The 25,066-nt window shown below is 34.6% G+C and overlaps 1 protein-coding gene across 1 annotated transcript; it reads right to left on the reverse strand.

The window, feature by feature from the left end:
• Positions 1 to 7,167: 7,167 nt before the first annotated feature.
• Positions 7,168 to 9,003, reverse strand: LOC133033587 (uncharacterized). The gene is made up of 2 exons (XM_061108506.1): positions 7,470 to 9,003; positions 7,168 to 7,390 (listed from the first exon to the last, which is right to left on the reverse strand). The coding sequence occupies exon 1, from the start codon at positions 8,670 to 8,672 to the stop codon at positions 8,115 to 8,117; it is 558 nt and encodes a 185-aa protein (XP_060964489.1). The 5' UTR covers positions 8,673 to 9,003; the 3' UTR covers positions 7,168 to 7,390; positions 7,470 to 8,114.
• Positions 9,004 to 25,066: the final 16,063 nt, after the last annotated feature.

Here is a 25,066-nt window from a genome sequence, read left to right on the forward strand (position 1 = left end):
AACAAACTGTTATTTGTTTTTCCTTGAGTTGTTGAAAGTTTGTTGGAGTCTTGAATATTGTTATTTATTTTCTTGTATTGTAGAGAGCTAAAAGATTTAAGCCTATGAAACAGAACCGACTACTCCAAGAGTTATAATAGTCTGTTGAAGCTTGTAAAAAATCTTACTTTATTTTTCTTGTAACTTGTTTAAGGTATTTTCTTATGGGACAGTTAATATGGAGATTTATCCAACAAATTTAATACCCAATTAAAGAAGCAAGTCATTGCTCATCTGTTAGAACTTGTCTTACTAGGATCTAGATTTACTAACATGTATGTTGATTATAATTCTATAAACTAACATCTTAAATATGAATTTTTCAAAATAATAAAATAAACACATAAAAAATTAAAAAATCTTTCCATATTGATGATCATTATTGGTCCCCTCTATCCATCTCTACCTAGCTATACCTTTCAAATTTTCACTAGTTAACACAGTAATAAGAATTTATAAATAATATATATAAGATAATATTTTATTAATTGATCATCATTGCTGATCCTGACATATATCTCTAGCTTATATCAATTTGGTGAAACTTTTTTGGTTGAGAACAGTTGGTACCACAAAATGACAGATGTGCCCCCAAGGAGGATATCAGTTGCTAACAGAACCCCCCACATGAAAGTGACAAATCAAACAACGTAGCAAAAGCAAGAATCTCCACAGAACATGATTTTTTTGTCTTTTCTCTGCACAAACTAATATGTACTACAAAACATTTATATATTTATATATATATATATATATATATAGAACACACAGCCGACAATGTGAGAATCTAATGCTTTCATGTCATGTAATTATTCATTATACATAAACCCTCTACTGTATATTGTATAGCTATATAGCTTAGGTCATCAATATTTATATATACTCTACAATATACAGTATTCCACAAGCCCATATATATATAGTATAGATCGATCACCTACTCATTTTATACTATAAATATAATGCTTTTCTTTATTCTATTTCTCCTTAACATCGTGTGAAAGGTTGCATGGCTTTAGGGCTCCGTTTAGCTCACACCTCTTTCTCTCTCTCTCTTTCAATATATATATAAATCTTTTTCTTTATTATTTCTCTCTGTCATGGTCTCATTAATAAAAAGTGAATAAAACCCATGTGATATATTGAGCTCGGAACGTGGCAAAGACACATTTATATGTGTGATTGATCATGATGATGATGATGATCATCAACAAGAGAGAATCACATAAATGTGGGAACTTGTGGGGTAACACCTTGAATCCAAATATATTATTATATATATATGTATATTTTTATATTTTGAGTAACTTTAATATATAAGAGAGATCGAGTTAGCATATGCGATTGGTAAAATGGACACTTGTATATATATTTTTTTTTTATATATATATATATATAAATTTTACTCCTTTTTCTTTTGTGAATCAGTACACATAAAAAAGATTGACGATATACAATTAGTCGTTGATGATTTTTTGGTCGAAAATTGTGAGCTGAATGGCTCCATTTATATAGTTAATAATTAAAGACGAAAAGGTCTTTCGGCAAAGGAACTTAATATGTGTCTTTCTCTTTCTCTTTCTCTTTCTCTCTCAATGCTATTGGTGTCTTACAACTCAAACTCAACTATATTCATACACATGAATTAATAATAATCTCGAGGTGTAAAAAACATTACAAACCTCAACTGTCAATAAAGATTATGTAAAGATAATTCATGAATATATATATATATATGTTTATACTCTCATAACTGTATAAGTTCCATTAAGTTTTCTTTTGTATGAATATTCATTATTTATATAATAATAAAGAAAAGAAAAGTTAAGCTCTCCTTGTTATGTTTTATATGACATGCTAAAATATAGGGAATAATGTATAGATCTGTAATGATATTTTTTTGTTTAGATATGTGCGTAAATATAATAGATAATCTATATATATATATTGTATAATATATGTATGTAGAGATGAGAGAGAGAGAGAGCAGTCAAAGATTTTGTGTGTAGCAATCATTAAAGTGGTAAGTATGTCTTTAGCCATATGAAAATGATATTTTAAGAAAAGGAAGGGTTAAGGGACCACCAAATAGAGATTGGAAAAGAATTGGTAAAAAGGAAAAGTGATAGTTGGGATGGATGAGAATTAATATTGGAGTAAAAATACTAAAGAAGTACCAAAAAAGAAAAGTAGCAAAAGTAGAGTGTGACGGTGTGCCAGGTAGATTATTATTACATTTAATTCTTTCAGATGATGCTGCTGGATCCCTCCCTCTTCTCTTCTATTTAATTCTGATAAAAGACTTCTTTTACCTTTGGCATCTCCCTTCCTTTCTCTCTCTCTCTCTCTCTCTCTCTCTCTCTCTCTCTCTCTCTCTCTCTCTCTCTCTCTCTATATATATATATATATATATATATAAACCAAAATAGAATGGCTCAATTATATGATAATTGATTTGATGAATAATAAAGTATATAGATATCTAGATTTTCACTGAATATGAATAGGGAAATTTCAATTTTTGGCCTTAATTATACAAGCCATATCAAAATTTATACCCTTCCTTAATTTGTACAAATTTAGTCCATTAATTACATGAACTTCACATTTTACCCTTTTTTTAAAAAAAAATAAAATAAAATAGCTAAAATCTGAAATGATCTTTCTCTCTCTTCCCTCTTCCCTCTCTCTCGTGCACCACTCTCTCTCTCTAGAAAAAAACTGAAAAATTAATCAAAAAATTTCCCTCTATCCGTCCCACTCTCTCGTCACTCTCTTTATTCCCTGTTGAATGGTTGTTTTCTCGGTGGGTGTTGGTGGAAAACCGAAGCACAACTCAATATCACTCAAGAATCTTACACCATTATAATGGGTAAGTTGTATTTTAAGCATTTTGTTTGACTTTATGTAGTTTAAAATTGTTATATGTGTGTTTTTTGTTGAAATGCTTGTTTTTGGTCCGAAATTGTTGAGATCTGCGAGATCTGGTTTTCGATCGAATTAAGGTTTTCCAGTGTTATCGATGATATATCGATACTATGTCGATGGTTTGTCGATGATTACAAAAGGAAAGGTCAGTGACGACCATTATCGACGTTATGTCGACATAATGTCGACATGTTGTCGACATCATGCAACCAACATGGTATTTACTATTTGTCGACATTTTGTCGACAGAATGTCGACAACAAGCATTTTTCTTTTTTTTTTTAGAAGTTGTCGATATTTTGTCGACATCATGTCGACAAAATATCGATGCAAATGAAAAAAAACCGTGAATAAAACATAAACATAACATAACATTAACATGAAATAAAGTTCATTAAAAACATAACATAACATAAAAAAACATAAAAAAAAAACAGAAGATAAAGTTCATAAAAAAAAAAAAAACATTAAATAAAACTCACCACAAGCCATAACATAAGAAATTATTTTTTTTTAAATTCTTTGGCTTGTGGGTGAGCCTTGCAATACTTGCATAATGTTCCAGGCTTCACCGGTTTACAGTTAAAGATGCCTAGTTTGCAACGACGGCATCCTTCGGGGAACCCTGGTGGTGGAGCCGGCCATACACCGGTTGCAAAAATGTGCTTCAAGTTGCACTCGAACCTTAACTCGTTCCCACATCGTTCTCTTTCGAAAGCTCTTTGGGCGTCAAAACTTCTGCATTTCGGGAGTAACTATGCCACGACATCGGGCTCTGCCTTGACTCTTCGGGGAGTTAAGATGGGGGAATTTGCGTTCTTTCTTAGGGCCATATTTAGAACTTAAGAATAAGAGAAATTTTTAAGAGTGTATAGAGAAGTAGAAGGCAGAGCACTTATGAATAAGAAAGGGATTTGCTTTTATAGAGCAGTAAACATGTTGGGAATGTATGAAAATTTAATGGTCATTAAATGCGTAATTGTACAGGTAAAACGCATATGAAATGGTGTATTTGTCGACTGAATGTCGATACTATGTCGACATGATGTCGACAACATGCCAATTTAGTGTCACTGCTAACACATTTGTCGATGCCATGTCGACGTCATGTCGACATGTTGTCGATAGGACACGTGTACGACATGCAACGTGTCAGTTGGGACGGGTTGTTGGGAACGTAGGTAAAATTTATTAACATTAAATGTGCAGCGTTGTTAATTGTCGATTGAATGTCGATGGTATGTCGATATTATGTCGATGGCGAGCATGCTTGGTGTGGTTGTCGGCTTGTATGTCGATAGTATGTCGACACAATATCGACAATCGGTGCCCTTATTTCTCATTTGTGATTATCGACATTATGTACTATTGATATCGATGGGATGTCGATTTTTTTTTTTTTGGGTGTTTTTTCCTTTACTCACCTTGTTTTTTGGTTTGCGGTGCGGGAGACAAAGTGTTCCTTGTTGTATCGTACGATGGTGTTTGGTTATGTGAGAATTATAATTGGATCTACAAAGCAAATAGCGACTTGACGTTGATGATTCTAACCGAGACAACCTACAAGAAGCTGCGACAAATTTTATATGAAGAGTTGGAAGTTGATCCGGTAGCGTATGATTTAAAGTTGGAGATTTGTTCCTTGTACATGAAGGGAAAAATGGTTGCGCCAGAGGTTATTAAGAGAGAACGCCAAGCGAGAACGTTTTTTTTTGAGATGAGGGCAACAATGTTAAATACGAGTTTATGCCATTATTCGTGACCAAGGTGAGAAAAGTTGGGGAATTGAGCCCTACGCCGCCTACTAATCCTCTCCCTCGGAGTGTGGTAGGGTCTTGCGTTCCCGAAACAGATGTTGGGATTGGTGTGAATGAGGAGGTTCCGGCCAATTTAGAGGTTCCGACCAATGTAGGGCAAGAACAAGAAGCGACAGGATTTCATCAGTTTGAAGAGTTCGATACACCCTTCTACAATAACGATCCTATTGTAGATTTGAATATGGACGATGAACATGATTTAGCAGTCGATGAACCCGTAGCGGGACCATTGTTGAGGTTAGAGTGTGTACCGAGTAACCAAGGTACACAGCGAGAACGACAACCTCGTAGTGAAAATCGCACTACACCTGGAACTAGCAGTAGTCGACCAGGCAAAACTGAAGAACATGCTCGTCATGCAACGTTCTCAACGTTCTCCTCTTTTGAAGTTTGTACCAAGTTCAAAGCTCCCATGTGGACAAAGGAAGATATAATGGAAAATCATGAGCTAACTACTTGTTTACAAAGTAAGGAAGCAGGGGTGATAGAGCTTGGTAATTTTTATGAAAACAAGGAAGAACTGAGACAAGTAGTGGGTAGGTTTGCACTTAATAACAATTTCGAGTGGATGGTGAAGAAGTCATCCCCTAATGTGTTGTACGTTACATGCAAGGCTCCAGATTGTAAATGGAGATTGAGGGGGAGGAAGAAGATGCATTCTGACAACTTTGAGGTCACTGTATTTCACAATGAACACACATGTAACTTGAATGCGAGACGTTCATATCACCGTCAAGCAGCACCATGGGTAGTTGGCCACCTTATTAAGGGGAAGTACACCCAAGACGGAACTAAGTACAAGGCTAAAGACATACAGAGGGATATGTTTGACAACTACGGTATCAGTATGAGTTATGTGAAGGCGTGGAGGTGCAGGGAGATGGGACTTACGTATGCTAGGGGTACGCCTGAGTTTTCATACATGAAGCTTCCTGGGTACTTGTACATGATGGAACAGAAGAATCCAGGTACCATTACTGACTTGTACTTAGAGGATGAGCGGTTCAAGTACTGTTTTATATCACTCGGTGCATGTAGAAGGGGCTTTTCTTTTTGTCGTCCTGTTTTGAGTATCGATGGCACCTTCTTGAAGACGAAGTACGGCGGTATAATGTTAGTTGCTGTGGCATACGATGCGAACAACCAATTGTTGCCGGTTGCTTATGGTATCGTTGACAGTGAGAATAACGACTCCTGGACGTATTTCTTACAGAAGTTGAGGGTAGCAATTGGCGTGGTTGAGAACTTAGTGTTTGTGTCAGATAGGCATCAAAGCATTGATCATGCTGTTGAACTCGTTTTTCCCGAAGCAGTCCACTGTGCATGCTATCACCACATTGTTATGAACGTGAACGCCAAATTCAAGACTGATGCTTTTCACAACCAAATATATAATGTTGCTTACGCATGGTCGAAGACTGAATGCGATAGAGAGTTCGAGAAGCTTAGAAAGATGAATCCGCCATTGCCGCATATGTGTAGAGTATAGGGTTTGAGAAGTGGGCTCACCCTTATTGTTTGGGCGATAGATACAACATCATGACGAGCAACGCTGCCGAAAGCTTCAATAGTGTCACGAAGAGTTCAGGAAATATCCAATAACTACTTTGGTTGAATTTATCAGGTTCACACTCCAATCGTGGTTCGCTGATCGCCTCGAAAATGCTGACAAATGTGCCACCCCTTTGGCCACGCTCTTTGAAAAAAACTTGGCAAAAATTCATGAAAATGCAAGGTACGGTGCGCGTCCAACGACATGGAGCCAATGTGTATAACGTTGGGAGGGGACCTAACGGTGAAAGAGGTGGTGATGTGAATCTCGTTGAAAGAACATGCACACCGCGCGTGTTCACGTTATTGAAACTCCCTTGCCTTCATGCATGTGCCGCGACATTGAAAACGAACACAAGTGTGTACACGCTTTGCTCACCTTATTATTCAAAAGAAACGTGGAGGAAGATTTACGATGATACCATCAATCTTGCTGGTGACGAGGATGATTGGGTTCTCCCAGAACACATCAAGAATATGAAAGTTGGGGTACCTGTGGAAAAGAAGCCTGTAGGTCGTCCAAGAAAAAGCAACGCTGGAAGAAGACGGGAGAACCGTTTCCCGTCTGGTGATAAAAAAGGTTCTGTACCACGAAACTGCAGCCGCTGTGGCAGTTCAGGCCACAACAGAGCAACATGCAAAGCCCGCATCTGAGGCGTCTTGTACGTATTCGTTGGGAAATTTGATATATTGTAATGATGCATATTTTGTCATAGTTATTTTTGTTGAGGTTGAATATTTTTCAAATATTTTAATTATTTTTAGGTTTAATAGTTATTTTTGTTGAATAATATTGATATTTTATATTTGAAACCACGAATAATTATCAAAATTTGAACGAAAAGAAAATCTATATATACATAACTGTAATGTTAATTACACAAAATATACAATGTCCCAATAATTACACATATAATCAGCCGACATTTTGGTAAAATAAATCGACACACCACCGTTGACGAAACATAGCTATCCGGTCTGGCGTCACATCGGTCAATCCACGCTGCATCATGAGATGCTCCACATACTCAATGCAATAGACGCCACAATCACCACTAAATGCAAAATAAAATGTAAAGTCAGTCTAACGTAAAACATATTTTAATACTACAGTACTTTTTTATCGCTATGTACCTGGTTGCTGACTTCGGAACTAAGTCGTGAGTGGCTCGAGTCGCGTGCATTTTTGGAAGCACCGTGATGTCACAGTTAGCTAACGCCATGATCTGGTTGTTATGTGAAAATTCCCCGGTTGCAAGGATTAGCGAGGGCAGCAGTTCTGCCCAAACCTTCAGGATGGGTTCCAAGGCGGTCCAATGACAGACGCTGGAATCACAGTCGTAGATATTAATTTTCCACAGCTCTATGTCGACTTCAACTGTGACCCAGTGCCTTGCCTCGGGAAGGTTCAGAACGAAGTAAATAAACTCGTTACCCCTCCATCTCTCAAAGACTTGGGACTGTAATTACAGAGAACAACGAAACAATTAACAAACCATAATAATCTTCCCAAACAATTAACATTTAAAATCTTACTAAAACAATACCTTATGGGCCCCTCTGCAGTAGTCCAGGATATAATCCTCCCATTTAAAGTTTTTCCTCGGACCCTTGTGGCTCGTCCATGCACTGCTCATCATGGCGGTCACGAATGTGGAGAGAATGATACCCTTCTGAGGAAATGTCAGTGGATAGTCGGTGCGTCGCCTCCTCAGCATATGCATTGCTGCATCTATATGCTGCATATAAAGGGAAATGTCAGTTAGACAAAAAAATATATTAATTGCACATAAAGTTGTAAAGTGAAGTAATATTATAAAATACTTTACTTACGTCATCTGTAAGCCATTCCTTTGGTGTGAGCATTATCCATTGGAATCCTGGACCGTAATCACCACTTCTCAAATCCCAAAGTCGGTGGTTCGGAATGAGTCCAACACACCACTTTCGGAAAGTGGTTAACAATTTCTCATCCGGTGGCTCTAGGGGATCAAAAGTCAAAGATGGCCTATGTCTCCTCTTCATCTCCGTATAGTCACCGAACCATACAGGAGGCTTTCTCTTCCTCTTCCGACTCTTAACCACTGCAGGTTGTGCCTCTATCGACAGAATCTCACCCTGGGACTCGGTGTCATGTACATGGATAAGAGGTTGTGCCTCGATCAGAGTCGCTGGAGCTCCCTCATAAGGATCGTAATCGTCGGGGAAGACCTCATCCTCTTCTACTGGGGGTGAAGCAGCTGGTGGTGGGGTAGATGGATCTGCTGGGGCCTCCGGTGCTGAAGCTGTCGTTGGCGGACGATTCAACATGGCCAATATGTGTCTGAGCTGCTCCATAATTACGTTCTGACCACCCTTCAGCTCTACATGGCTGGTCTCGTATGCCTTCTTCAGCTCGACATGAGCAGCATATAGACCCTGAGTGTCAGCCTCGATCCTATCCAACCGAGCCACTAAATCAGTGTACTCGGCACCCCGAACGCCTGATGAAGATGGTGCACTGGGCTGAGGTTCTGAACCAGTGGCCTGAAAAAATATATATCAAAAAAATACGGTAAGCATACGATAATTCCACAATGTAACAAATATCACAAAACAAAAACAATAAAAAATAAAGACATAAAAAAAAGTTCCAAAAATTGGTACCTGAGTGTCTGTTTCCTGAGTGTCTGGGACACCGAGTCTCGGTACCTGACTACCTGCCTCAGCCTCTGTGTCATCCACAACATAATCAACCAGGTTCTCCACACCATCGTAAGATATGGTCCTCACAAATGCCTCCTCCTCTGTCCGTGGAAGTAGCCCCTTCACCACTTCAAGATTCTGTTTATGGTTCAAAAAATATCAAAATAAAACCATTTAGCATTTATTACAAGCATTTATGTTAAATAATTATTCTGAACATAAGTAAAAATCATACCCGTCTAGAAAATAATGCACTGACGTCTTTCTTCCCAATATCGCCTTTGCTCGTCCAGCTAAGCATCCTGGGGAACCGAATCCCGTGGTTCGTGCCATACCTCTTCCCAACCTCCAAAATGGCCTCGTACGCCCAATATTGTACTGCAGGTGTGAAGCCATATGCTGTGTATTTGCACTCGTGCTGAACATCCGAACTCAGCTTCTTCTCGTAGTTGGCCTTCTGTTTCAACATGTCTTTCTGAAGCGAGTGCATGAGTCTGGCGAATGAGTGCTTCCCCCAAGGAATCCGGAAGAAGAACTCGAGGTCTTCCACATATCTAAGTATGTGAGGCGTAATCAGCGCGTTTGCCTCGCGGCCTAGAAGCACTGACTCCACAAACAAGCACAAGCCGAGCTTGTACAAGTCTTCCGGGTTACGGCGGTTGTGAACTGAAGTTGGAGTGCTTCTGTCTTCACACTATCAGACCGGTTGAAATATCTGTTGATCAATCGGTCTGACCCCGAGCGTGCGACCTGCGCAGCCTTCTCCTCTTCTGTTGGCCCCGAGGAGAAGTCCAAACCCGTAATGAGTGCAAACTCCAGCACCCCGAATCGGACCTCCTTCCGACCAACATAAAACCTCATCCTCAACTCCTCCTGAGCATCCACTTTCATTTTGTGGAGCATCAGCTGGTGAAATAACACCGAGGAGAAGGTCAAGGGTACGACATTCCAGAAGCTCCCGAAACGGCTTTCCTTCGCCGTGTTATTAAGGTTGAACTCCTCAAACCGAGCTTTGATTTTTGCAAAAATTCCAGTGCCCCTATATGTGACGCGGCCAGTAAAATGCTCGGGTGCTGGAATGATGAGTCTCGGAGCCATCTGAAAAAACAAAAAACAAATCAATATAACTGCCAAAAAAATTAAAAAATGGTCGACATAACATCGACATCATGTCGATATTCTGTCGACATTATCAAACAGTAAGTAAACAAAAAATTTGGTCGACAAACAGTCGATATACTGTCGACATGTTGTCGACATTATCACAAAAACAGTAACAAAATAACTTTGTGGACAACATATCGACAACCTGTCGACATCCTGTCGACATGTTGTCGACATTATGACAAAAACAGTAACAAAATAACTTTGTGGACAGCATATCGACAAACTGTCGACATCCTGTCGACATACAAATATATTTGCAGAAAAAAACAATCGTCGACATAAGGTCGACATCATGTCGACATGCCATCGACATTATCAAACATATATTAACTACATAACAATGGTCGACAAGATATCGACATAAGGTCGATATGCTATCGACATTATAGACCTCCACTTTTATTCCAAAAAAGGTCGACATCCTATCGACATACCAATGATATCCTATCGACATACACTAACAACACAGACTCAAACACTTTCAATCTTGTCGACATTATATCGATAACCTATCGACATGTCATCGACAACTTGTTTGAACAACAAAACACTACTGATTAACATGCAGAAAAACAAGCACAAGTTTGTATACACATCCTAAAACAATCTAATCAGAATAACATACACAAATTCCCATCCAATTCTATGAAAATTCTATTTTTTAATAAGAAAAAAACTTACCTTTGACTGTTCGTGGTTTTGGGGGCTACGACCTCTGTTCTGGTTTTGGTGGCTACGACCTCTGAAAATTGGTTGGGTTCCAATGTCGGTCGTGGGTGTGGGTGGGTTGGGTTCCAATGTCGAGAGCAATAGGCAGAGAAAGAGAAAAAGAGAGAACGAGAACAGTAGATAGAGAGAGGGTTGGGTCAGGGTCGTGGGTGGGTGGCCGGAGTGGGGTCGTGGTCGTGGACTGCGTTGTTGGGTCGTTGGGTCGTTGGGTCGTCGTCGTGGAGTTACGTTCGAAAGTTGTAAACGACAGAGAGAGAACGAGAGAGGGAAAGAGAGGGAATAGCAAACGACAAAGAGAGAAAGAGAGAGTGAAAGAGGGAAAGACGGAAAGAGAGAGAGAGAATAGGAAAATTAAATTTGAGGGGTATTTTGGGTACAAATGAGTAATAGTGGAATTAATTTGTATAAATTAGTGGAGGGTATATATTTTGAAATGGGGTATTTTATTAGGGTCAATTAATGAAATTTCCCTATGAATATGGTATATAATTGAGCTGGGTTACTGGGTATTTGTGTTGCGAGTGGTGAATTTAGTTATTTTTTCAAATTAAACTGTATATACAATTTTTATAATTTCTCACTACACCGCAAATCTCAAAAGCTAAAAAAAATAAATTAATTTTTAAATGTATATATATAACTTTATTAACTAACTTAGAATTTGATATAATTATTTTAGTATCTCATATATGCATATTTAATGCAAATAATTAGCTTTGTTAACCCTGAAATTTTGTAAGATGAAATATCGAAGTTATTCTAAATGGAGAGTAATTTAAAATTAGGAGACATCACTCTTATGAGGGTATTAAAAGGATTATCATGTGTTTGTGATTATTTGAGGTATTTTAAATGGAGGTCGGTGGGCACGAGTAAAGTTAGTAAGACTAACTTACCAGGAAGAACTTGTTAGTGGATTTAGACAATGATACGTTTAGAATTAGATCCAGTCATAAAAGCAAAAGCCTTATATCTCTCTCTTATCTTTCTAACACATCTCGAATCATCCAATTTTGAGTCATATCAAGAAAGTTATGGTCAAAATATTAAGTCCACTAAGGATGCATCAACCCCTTGCGAAGACTCCCTTTGAGAGACCTCCGAAGACCCCCTTTGGGGGACCTGTGAAGATCACCTTTGGGTTACCTGCGAAGACCCCCGTTGGAGTACACGTGAAGACCCTCTTTGAGGGTGACCTGCAAAGACTCAAGGGTTTGATCACCTGAAGACCCTTCATTACCTTCCTTTGTTTCAACAATGCTCAAATGATTCAACTAATATAGATGCAATTTGTTATAGACCCGAGCACTTAGTCCATGTCAAAGGAATAGGTGAGACAAGACATCGAGCTTTGATAAGAGTGTGTGTATAAAGATCACAAAACCTAGACCAAAAAACATGGACCACAAGAAAGAGAAGGACCACAATTTCAGACTACACGTGAAGACAAGGGCTGAGCGAGTAGTTGTGTTGCTATCACCCTGAAACACTTGGTACACCCGACCAACAACACCCTACAACTACTACTCTAATTACTTCCATCAGACCAACATACTATGTGCTGATTTGTCTCTCCAGGGACCACACGTAACCTGATTTTTTACCTATAAATAGAGGCTCACCCCTCATTCAAAGAGGTTGGGAATTCCTGTAGCCATAGCCCTTAAGCTGATAATACAAGATACTCACTTTTCACCATTGTTATTTTCCAAATTTTTCTTAAGTTTCTCTTAGATCTCATCTACCTTCTTACTCTTTGATATACTTGCATTGAGTTTCTGACTATTAACATTATTGACGAGTTCTTACCGTCAACAATTTAGCGTCATATTAGGAACGACAAAGTTTAAAGCTATGTTGATTTCTTACTTTTTCAATAATATTCGAAGATGCCAAGACCTTCCTAATATCTACGAGACATCAAGATCCCCGTAGATAGAAACCAATTGGTCACTGCCAAAGGAGAGCCCCCACCTTCAGCCTCTAGGCATCATCTAGGTGGAAATAGCTAAGGCTTGGAAGACCAAACCATGAGAGATAATTGAGTTTTTGTGACCATTAGAAGAGAAAACCAAATAAATGCTCACAGAAGGATGATGTCATCTGTGACTGACCCTATCGATGAAACTATCCGACCATCTAGACGAGTACGATGCCCATCGCCACCTGCTTCACAAGGCTCGGGCCTCTCAAGTAATGGTCTCGAAAGAGAGAAGTGAATGTACTGTTGGGTTTTATGCCCTAAATAAAACTCATTTCAATATAATCAGATTTACTTATTAATATAGATCAGAAATAACATTTAATGTTGCATGGTTCACATGATTTATTTCATGATTATATGTACATAATGTATAAATTCATCTGAAACCCTTTTCACATACTTGATCCTGTTTATTGTGCCGTCAACACATTGGAAAGTAAACATGACTATGTGAATAAAGTTTCCTAGATTTATCAGACATAGGGTTTTACTGATTTGATAATCTACAACAGAGTTTACTTGCATTTGGAGAAGTGCTATGTTCTTTCCAGAGCATTGGTTAAAGTAAAGCTCAGGTTGGATGCATGGAGTGTGCATCGGAAGGGACCGATATTGACCTTTGACTTAGATTTATTAAACTTACCGTAATATCTATTCAAGTCAATATCGCCTAGTTGATCCTAGATCAAATGTTCTTAATCCTGTTATGATTAGGCTCAATCTTGAAAGGTTATTCGTGTTCTTTGATTTGTTAGTTAAGCCTACTTTTAGGTCAGGGTGATACGTAAATTTTGGGAACACGGTAGTGCAATTGAGTGGGAGCGCTATCATAAACATGGAATCTATAGCTTCTATCTGGCGAATAGTAAGCAAAGAATGATCTCCTTCGAGCTTGACCAAACGAACATAAATGTTGGAGTACTCATTTCACATAAGCTGAAATATCATTTATACGAGGTCAAGTGTTTTAAAGAATAAATACATTGTAGGGTGTAACGGTAATCTAATCCCTTTACAGTGTAGATCATTCATATAGAGGATCATTGATCACATTAGGATTATAACAATGGATAACTAATGATGTGTCTATATGGTGGAACATATAGAGCATTCTATATACTGAGAGTGCAATTCTAAGTTCTATGCGTGGATTCAACGAAGAATTAATAAGTTATTGAATTTTAGTGCTAAATTCTTGATCTACTTATTGGAAGCTCGGTTATATAGACCCATGGTTCCCGCACTAGTTGAGATAATATTGCTTGTAAGACTCATGTAATTGGTTTTGATTAATCAATTATAATTCTCAATTTAGACTATGTCTATTTGTGAAATTTTCACTAAGTAAGGGCGAAATTGTAAAGAAAGAGTTTTAGGGGCATATTTGTTAATTATGATACTTTGTATGGTTCAATTAATAAATATGATAAATGACAATATTATTTAATAATTATTTATAGTTATTAAATAGTTAGAATTGGCATTTAAATGGTTGAATTAGAAAATTGGCGTTTTTGAGAAAATCAGATGCAGAAAAGATAAAACTGCAAAATTGCAAAAAGTGAGGCCCAAATCCACTATGTAGGGCCGACCACTTTTGTAGGGTTTTTCCCTCTGATATTTTCATTATTTTAATGCCAAATAATTCAAACCTAACCCTAGTGGAATGCTATAAATAGATAGTGAAGGCTTCAGGAAAATTACACACTTTTTTCTGACACTTTCTGAATCAGAAAAACCTGAGCCTTCTCTCTCCCTATCTTTGGCCGTACCCACTCTCTCTCTCTCTTCCTCTTGAATTTCGAAATTCTTAGTGTATGATTAGTGCCCACACACAGCAAGTGATACCTCAATCATAGTGAGGAAGATCGTGAAGAAAGACTTTCAGCAAGAAGGAGGTTTCAGCATCAAAGATTCAGAGAAAGAGATCCAGGTTCAGATATTGATAATGCTCTGCTACAGAAAGGAATCAAGGGCTAGATATCTTAACGGAAGGAGTCATATTATTCCGCTGCAACCAATGTAAGGTTTCCTAAACTTTATATGTGTTTATTTCATCGTTTTAGAAAGTTCATATTTAGGGTGTTAATCAACATACTTGTGAGTAGATCTAAGATCCTGGTAAAATAAATTTCTAACAACTGGCATCAGAGCCATGGTAATTGATTTACTTGCAAGAAATTTGGACTTTAAAACGAGTGTTTGTTTGTTTTTGGATGGTATCATGTTGTATTGAGTGTTATTTGATGATTGATTGGTGTTTGTGAATTTTTCGTTAAAAATAATTGAAAATCTGTTTCTGGAATTATTTTTATTGGGTAGTATGGAAAAAATTAAGCAAGTTACTTTTTTACAGAACTCAATTTCGATTTAATTTGAATTAGTTATGATTTTTTGAAGATTCAAAAAAATCAGAGTTGTGCTGAAATTTTCCTGCGTTCGCGAAAACTGTCCGTACAGCTCACAATTTTTTCGTTTTTCTTTGTTTTTTCATGCTTTTTCATGGAATTAACTTCCGATTTTTTGTGTAGTTCTATATTTATACTATTACTATTCCTAATTCAATTCTAATTATCATTATGAATTAATTTAATATTTTTTAAATTTAATTCAAGTAATTAGTGTAATTTGAATTTGAAAATAGTTAGTATCTATCTTATTTGCTTAATAATCTATCTTATTTTTAAATTTGATTATATCTTATCTTATTTTTAAATTTAAGGTCAGATTTTAAGTATTTTAAATTAATTTTTTTTTAAATAATTCGACCTTATTTAAATTTAAAATAAGATAACTATAATCATGTAATTTTAAATAGATGTAAGATATTTTGCTAACTTTTAAATTTTGTTATTTTATTTATTTAAATTACATTTAAAATCTGAAAAAAAAAAATATTTATTTATCTTTTTTAATTTTTTATTTAATTTTTATTTATAAAATAACATTTAAATTTTAAAAGTAGTTAGCAAATTTTTGAAATGATATTTAGGTTGGTTGAAACCTAATTTTTCACAATTGTAGGTTTAATTTTAAACTTAATTTTTTTTTTAAATTTTCGAATTTTTCAATTTTTTTTTAAATTTTTTTGAATTTTTTTTAATTAATTATTTAATTTCGAAATTAATTATTTAATTTAAAATTAAATAAATCCTACATCCAACTATCCAGCTAACCTTGTTGCAGGAGTATGTGTTTTAGCTTGTGTGTAAGTTTTCAAAACCTATTATTACTTGATTGCAAATAGCCATGGTTACTTTTTGCCAGATCTAATGATCTGATGGCTCCCTCGGTCAAGTTAATAATTTGTAACAGGTATATTTACAAACTTCTTTCATCTGTGTATGACCTAGCAACATGATAGGACCCATCCAAAGTGTGCCTGTGTGAGCCTATGTGTTTAATTTTATTATAGATGCATATAGGTTGTTGTTGCTAAAATAAATTATCATAGTTCTTGATAGAATTTATTTAGGCCCATTTAGTTTTTGGGCCTATTCAATTAATAACAGTTGTTCTTATTAAGGTTAAATTCTTCTCTTTTGGGCCTTGTGTGAGAGTTGGGAGCCATAGTAGTGGGTACGACATACTGAACCCAGCACCCCCTCACATGAACCACCCCAATTGTGAAGGCCCATTTGCCTGATTTGAATGACTGTACTAGGTTAATTAAACTAGTTTAACCTAATAAAATTGATTAGCAACATAATTAATTTCATTTATTTTGAAATTAATTTAAGAAAAATATAGTTTAAAGAATTTTTATTCTAAGCTAAACTATATGTATTTTCTGGTATTTAATTAAATATAGAATTATAACCATCTAGATTCTTTCTGGAGCTTAATTTAAATTTTTCATTAAATATTCCTATTTAAGTTGATATTTAGTTATCTACAACTAACCAACTTAAATCTGAATATCTTTTGAATTTCAAATTTCAAAATTAAGTTGAGGAATTTTAGGCATTGGTTATTAAGATTCTTTAGATATTTTTTAAGTTAATATCTTTTCGAATATTAACTTAAAATGGAATATTTTAGATATTTTTTAGGTTAATATCTTTTCGAATATTAACTTAAAATGGAATATTTTTGAATTAAGTGGTTACAACTTAATTTTTGATATTTAATTAAATTTAAATTTGAAAATATTTAAGTTCTAGATTTTTTTCTAATACAACTTAAATTAGATATTTTTTTTTTCAAATTTTGTGGAAAAGATACTTAGTCAAATAAGATATTTTCTAGATAGTTATTTCTAGACTACTTATTATTTCTAATATTAAATAGGAAAATATTATACATTGTGAAATTAATTATTTAAATAATTAATTTTGGCACAATTTATTTTAAGTATATTTTTTCCTAGTATTAAACTAGAGATTAATAATTAAGCCTTCTCTACACTTAATTATTTATTTCTTGAATTTAATACATTTAATTAATTTGAAAATTAAATATCTAAGTTGATTTTCATCATGATACTTAAATATTTTTTTTTCATGACACTTAATTAAATAGAAAATTATTTTAGTTGAAATTTATTTTTTCAACTAAATTTAAATAATTTTTAAAATATATTTTTCTTTATTTTATTAATCAAATTTCAAAATTGCATTTCTTTAATGCTGGAATTTCAAATTTTATTTGAAAAATAGATTAAAGTTGTAAATTATTTATTTTAATTTTGGACCAACTTAAATCAATGATTTTTTCATTTAATGATTAATTAAAATATATGAAGTAAATATATTTTTCTTTATTTTATTAATCAATTTTCGAAATTTCATTTCTTAAATGCTGGAATTTCGAATTTTGTCTTGAAAAATAGATTAAGTTGTAAATTAATTATTTATTTTAATTAATTTTTGGACCAACTTAAATCAATATTTTTTTGTCATTTATTGATTAATAAATTAAAGTATATTATTAGAAATTGAATTAATTAGTCAAAGGAAAATCTAGATAGATGATATTTTTGCTTGAAGTATTTTTCTAGTGTATTTAATTAAATAGAAAATTAATATTTAAGTTGATTTTCATCATCATACTTAAATATTAGAAATTTTTCTTATATATTTAATTAAATAGGAAAATTATATTTTTTGTTGTAAATTAATTTTATTAATTAATTTTGGGCCAACATTAAATTAGAATAATTTTTCCAGGATTAATTTTTTATTTTAACATGCATTTTCGAAAATTGTATCCTTGAATACTTTAATTTTTCGAAATGCAATATATATTTATAGAAAATTAAATTTGAGTTGTAAATTAATTTAAATTAATTTTGTAACAACTTAAATTGAATATTTTTCTAAATATTTATTGGAAATTATTACTAGGATGGAAATAATTCATGTTATTTTCTTATCCATCTAAGTAAAATTTGTAAATATTAAATTAAAATTTATATTTAGAATTTTTTATTCTAAATTGGAAATTTTAATTAATAAATATATATATTTAAAATAAATAGATTAAATAAAGAGAATCAAAGAAAATACAACTCTCTTTAAATAATTAGCTTTATTATTAAGATATTCGATCTCCATTGTGGGTTTTACACCGCGTTTGTTTTAGTGAGTAATTCTCCCTAATGGAGGAACGTTCATTAGCAATTTCGCACCGTTTAACCTCGCATGATAAGTAGTTTGTAAGTGTTTTGTATGGTATGGATCACCCTAATGGTGGCGACCATACTTGACTTGCAAATTATGAAACAATGGTGGAAGCTCATAAGATAGAATTGCCTTGACTCTTGCCTAAACGGGACAACGCTGAATTCCAATCTTGATCGAATAAAAGGTTGCTAGAATGGTTATCATTTTAGATGAGCTGACAACTCTATTCAATGGATGATGCTTTGACTCTCGCCTAAACGGGACACTGTATCAGTTTGTTGAAAAACCTTGGAAATTATTTAGGATTATAAGTTTTAGTATTTTCACTTGTCATTCCTACTTGCTATATGTTTATAATTTCTGATTTGTGTATGAATTTATATTGAACCATGTTATTTTCTGTTATTAAGTTGTAGTTTAATTTCAAATCTTCATTGTTGGTCTAACTTGGCTTGTTTATCTAATGAGATAATTCCCTAGTGGATTTTCACCATTAGACATACATAATAGTGTTAGATCTCGAAAGATAAATATTGTATATGCGACATCTAGCTGTTCATCAATTGATGACACCTTAGACTAGTATTTTTACGATATTAAACAAGAAGATTGTATAAATAAGATTACTTTGACTCTCGCTAATCGAAGCATCGTTGGATTCTTATTTATAAACGAAATTATCCTAATTCCTCTTAGCTTATTCATTTCGAATTAGCTTCAAAACATATCATTGGATGAATGGTCTATAAATCATTTCATGTCATTCTATATTTTCTCTTAAGAAATTAAATGACACATATGATTATAATCCCGAAATTCTATTTCCAATTGATATAAATCCTCAATCTTAGAAATCTCCTACTTGTATGGGCAAATCAGACTTAGAATTAAATTAGTAGTGGTGGTCCAAGATAGAATTACTCATTATATTTGATATAAATTTTAAGTCTTTGACTTTAATTTTAGATTCCAAATAGAAATTTTCTTATATTTCTAATTCCAAATACAATACAGTTACACATTCTCAAGTGTTTAATATCCATCTTTTATTAATGGATTCAAACTGTATGGAATATGAGTTAGGTATTCTGTGACCAGGATCCACTTGCAGTATTCTAAGAATTCTTTGATGTAACTAAACCTAAGTCATCAAAAGACACTACCACATTTTTTTAATCTATGGCATTTGTATCTTGTTCATAGTAGATTTGACAAGATCAATCTCTGCAAAGAGTTAATATGCCTATATCCACTGAAAGGAGTTCATCTCATTCGCAGATGGATGTACATTCAGGGGTGGATATGAGTTTTTCATTGTATTCTTAAAACGATCACTCTAGATTATACCTTATGCAAAGAAATTTGAAATGTTTAAAAATTTCATTAATTTCTACCAATGGTTAAAACCATTAAGGTAAGTGGTTAAAGATCTTGCGAACTGATAGGGGTGGAGAAATAGTTAGTAGATATGCAGTTCAAAGATCATTAATTTGATTTTTGAATTATATCCAAACTTACCTCCCCAGAAATTTCGAGTTGCATGTTGATGATTAGTTACTAGTCGTTGCCTAAATCCTTCTATGGTAATACAATTTCAGAATGATGTAATGGTTGTATACTTAATGTAAATCATTACTAGATTCATGGATGACCTAATCAAAATCTTAAGAAAAGCTAGAACTGTTAACCATGGTTTATTAGCTATTCTAAGTGATTAGGGGTGGACCATCCCATTGTCAATAGATAAGAAAGTGTTTGTTCAAAAAAATACTACTTTTCTAAGATAATGACTAAGTCTGAAAACAAGTAGTAAATAAAGGAGATATTTTTCTTGATTCCGAAAGTGTTCTATCATCTTATATGACATATGATGATCCCACTGTCTCTGTTGTCTTGTCACAAGAAAGAGGTTAATACCATTTTCTTAGACATAATTTACGGTACCTTGTCGTAGTGGGAGAGTTTCTAGGAACTCACCTTCTTATGACTTGGGAGACACTAGTGATTAAAATCCATTGTGAGTTTAAACAAGTAATGGATTGTCAAGATAAGAAACTAAGAAGAAAAGCCAATAGAACTATGGTTTAATCCATTCACATGGAATAACCTAAAGTTTTCTATTACAAGGACATAAAAGGAAATTTTCGTTTATAAGTCTGTTCAATGGACTTAACAAAACTTCCTGTTCCTAGTATTATAGGTTTGAGTTTATCTAAACCTATGGCTTATGGTATACCTGGTAATTACTTACTCTAATGCAAGCAACTTACTTTAGTAAGATGCTTAAGCATTTTCTTTCTAATGGCAATCTATAGAAGCTTCACACCTTCTTAGACATAGATTTTATTTATCTAAGGAAAAGTCTCAACTATTCCAGAAAAGATAAAGCCATGAAAGAATTTCTTATATCAACAGTGAGAGGTCTTAGATATGCTTTTGTATGCCTTAGACCAGACACCTGCTGTTGAGTGGGAGTAATGAGTAGGTATCAGATTAATCGAGGAGAAGAACATTGGAAGACAATAAAGTAAATCTTAAGATTAAGAAGAGGAACTATATGTTATTCTATAAGGGTGTGTTTAAAACTCTTAGACTACACCATATCAGATTTCGAAATTTGCCTTTGTGCTAGTAAATCTTTCTGATAAGATGGTGGTTACTCTGGGGGTGGAATAGTGATTTTGGAGAAGTGTAAAAACCTATCTGAAGTCTCTAGGTCTACCAGAAATGGACTGAATGTTAAAGCTGCAGGAAAGGTACTTATTCAGTCTAAGAAAAGTTCTATACATCTTTGGCACCATTCCAAATTGCCTTAAACTACTAGTGTTAATTTCCTGATTAACCAAAAGTAATTGCCAAAGGTATAGAATCCAGTATCCCAAGAGAGTAGACATATAAAGAGGAATTTCACATTATCAATGAATTTGTGATTAAAGGAAGAGTAATGGTGGAGAAAAGGTTGTGTTTAATTCAACCTTTCAGATCCTATTACGAGGAGTTTACTACTACTACACTTGATTTGTATATCAAGGTGTTGAGATTATTTGAAACGCACGTTTTGTTTTATATTAGTGCAAGTGGGAGTTTGTTGGGTTTTATGTCCTAAATAAAACTCATTTCAATATAACATTTAATGTTGCATGGTTCACATGATTTATTTCATGATTATATGTACATAATGTATAAATTCATCTGAAACCCTTTTCACATACTTGATCCTGTTTATTGTGCCGTCAACACATTGGAAAGTAAACATGACTATGTGAATAAAGTTTTCTAGATTTATCAGACATAGGGTTTTACTGATTTGATAATCTACAACAGAGTTTACTTGCATTTGGAGAAGTGCTATGTTCTTTCCAGAGCATTGGTTAAAGTAAAGCTCAGGTTGGATGCATGGAGTATGCATCAGAAGGGACCAATATTGAACTTTGACTTAGATTTATTAAACTTACCGTAATATCTATTCAAGTCAATATCGCCTAGTTGATCCTAGATCAAATGTTCTTAATCCTGTTATGATTAGGCTCAATCTTGAAAGGCTATTCGTGTTCTTTGATTTGTTAGTTAAGCCTACTTTTAGGTCAGGGTGATACGTACATTTTGGGAACACGGTAGTGCAATTGAGTGGGAGCGCTATCATAAACATGGAATCTATAGCTTCTATCTGGCGAATAGTAAGCAAAGAATGATCTCCTTCGAGCTTGACCAAACGAACATAAATGGTGGAGTACTCATTTCACATAAGCTGAAATATCATTTATACGGGGTCAAGTGTTTTAAGGAATAAATACATTGTAGGGTGTAACGGTAATCTAATCCCTTTACAGTGTAGATCATTCATATAGAGGATCATTGATCACATTAGGATTATAACAATGGATAACTAATGATGTGTCTATATGGTGGAACATATAGAGCATTCTATATACTGAGAGTGCAATTCTAAGTTCTATGCGTGGATTCAACGAAGAATTAATAAGTTACTGAATTTTAGTGCTAAATTCTTGATCTACTTATTGGAAGCTCGGTTATATAGACCCATGGTCCCCGCACTAGTTGAAATAATATTGCTTGTAAGACTCATGTAATTGGTTTTGATTAATCAATTATAATTCTCAATTTAGACTATGTCTATTTGTGAAATTTTCACTAAGTAAGGGCGAAATTGTAAAGAAAGAGTTTTAGGGGCATATTTGTTAATTATGATACTTTGTATGGTTCAATTAATAAATATGATAAATGACAATATTATTTAATAATTATTTATAGTTATTAAATAGTTAGAATTGGCATTTAAATGGTTGAATTAGAAAATTGGCGTTTTTGAGAAAATCAGATGCAGAAAAGATAAAACTGCAAAATTGCAAAAAGTGAGGCCCAAATCCACTATGTAGGGCCGACCACTTTTGTAGGGTTTTTCCCTCTGATATTTTCATTATTTTAATGCCAAATAATTCAAACCTAACCCTAGTGGAATGCTATAAATAGATAGTGAAGGCTTCAGGAAAATTACACACTTTTTTCTGACACTTTCTGAATCAGAAAAACCTGAGCCTTCTCTCTCCCTATCTTTGGCCGAACCCACTCTCTCTCTCTTCCTCTTGAATTTCGAAATTCTTAGTGTATGAGTAGTGCCCACACACAGCAAGTGATACCTCAATCATAGTGAGGAAGATCGTGAAGAAAGACTTTCAGCAAGAAGGAGGTTTCAGCATCAAAGATTCAGAGAAAGAGATCCAGGTTCAGATATTGATAATGCTCTGCTACAGAAAGGAATCAAGGGCTAGATATCTGAACGGAAGGAGTCATATTATTCCGCTGCAACCAATGTAAGGTTTCCTAAACTTTATATGTGTTTATTTTATCATTTTAGAAAGTTCATATTTAGGGTGTTAATCAACATACTTGTGAGTAGATCTAAGATCCTGGTAAAATAAATTTCCAACATGTACTTGGTGAGCTCAAGTTCTTGAATTCTTTGCTATGAAGAGGAGATAAACAATTTCCGTTAGAAGAACCAGAGGTTGAAGGCCACATTGGATGGTATGGAAAACTTATTGAGGGCATACTCGGGGGAAAACTCAAGTATTGCTCTCTAAGTGCGAAAGAAAATAAGAAGAATGGAGAATTCATTGCACGTGTTAATAGAGTGAACTCTATGATCTCAACTAATGATATCCCTTAAGATAGCTGTAGAAAAAACACGTCGCTAGATGGACCTCCTACGGGTTAGTAGAGGCAACTAGAGCTAATTCTCTATTAGAAGGTCTCACCGAGGGGAACACCCCATAAACTTGAGAAGAAACTTTATCCAAAAAGTTTCATGGTAGGTGACACCTCACCTATGGCTTACTTCCAAGAGAGAAGAAAATGTAAGGCCGTATCCCCAAACTATGTTGAGAAGTCAAAGAAAGACAGAACGAGAGAGGTACCTCACACACCTCCCATGAAAACAATGAAGAAATTTAAAGTTTCACCCGCTAACCTCAGAGGTAGAATGAGGGAAAAGATTAAGGAACTAGAAGCAAAGATGCTAGAGATACGTTGAAGAATTACAATTGCCTCAAAAGCAGGCTTGGATGATGATGATGAAATTGATGAAGAATCCCTTTTCTCAAGAGAGATTCAAGTAGAACCACTTCCACCCAATTTTAAAGAGCTACAAATGACAACATATGATGGTACTACTGACCCAAAGTACAATCTCAGTGCTTTTAATGAACTAATGAAGATAAAAAAAGTCTCTAACAAGGCAAGATGCCGATGCTTCACGACCACGTTAAAAGGAGATGCATACAAGTAGTTCAAACAACTAGAACCGGGAACAAGCAATTCTCAGAAGAGTTCCTCCAACAACATCAAGATGCATGAAATTACATCATGCACATCATAATAATTACCAATGTGAAGCAAGGCAAATAAGAAAGTTTGAGAAGCTACATTCGATGCTTCAACACTGAAATTGCAAAAAATTAAGAAGGCATCAAAAGATGAACTCAAGATGGCCATAGCCATAGGAATATGCCCCGAAAGCTAACTATGGAGAAACATGTTTAAAGATGAGTTGAACAGTCTTGATGACTTATACGAAAGAGCGGAGAAGTATATCCATGTGGAAGAAGGTAACGGACACTTAGAAGATGACATGGGTGACAACTCATTGGACCTCTACAAGGTCTGTTAGGCGACATACCCTAGGACTCGCCGATTGATACGCCTAAAAGACACCTTCATCTATGAATCCATGGACATCCATCATCCAAGAAATCCTAAGAAGGGGAACTACCACATTTACCACAACCAATAAGAAAATATTCTCTAGGTTGGCTTCCAGAAGTAATAGCGAGCCTATCTTATGTCTTTTACTCGTTTAGTATGTCTCGTTAAATCAAAGAGGACACTTAAGTTGACCTCTAATAGTAGCGAGTGTACCTAGAAACTTACCTGTGAATATATCTTTATTAATAAAATGTTAGATTTTCATTGCAAAGTAATAAAAATGGTGGAACGATCAAAAGTGTTGAGCAACACAAACACAA

This window comes from Cannabis sativa, chromosome 1, assembly GCF_029168945.1.
Source record: "Cannabis sativa cultivar Pink pepper isolate KNU-18-1 chromosome 1, ASM2916894v1, whole genome shotgun sequence".
Classification (NCBI taxonomy): Eukaryota; Viridiplantae; Streptophyta; class Magnoliopsida; order Rosales; family Cannabaceae; genus Cannabis; species Cannabis sativa.

What these genes read in the sequence shown, in the direction of transcription:
- LOC133033587 (XM_061108506.1), bottom strand. Translation starts at nt 8,672, where the DNA reads ATGGAGCAGCTCAGACACATATTGGCCATGTTGAATCGTCCGCCAACG.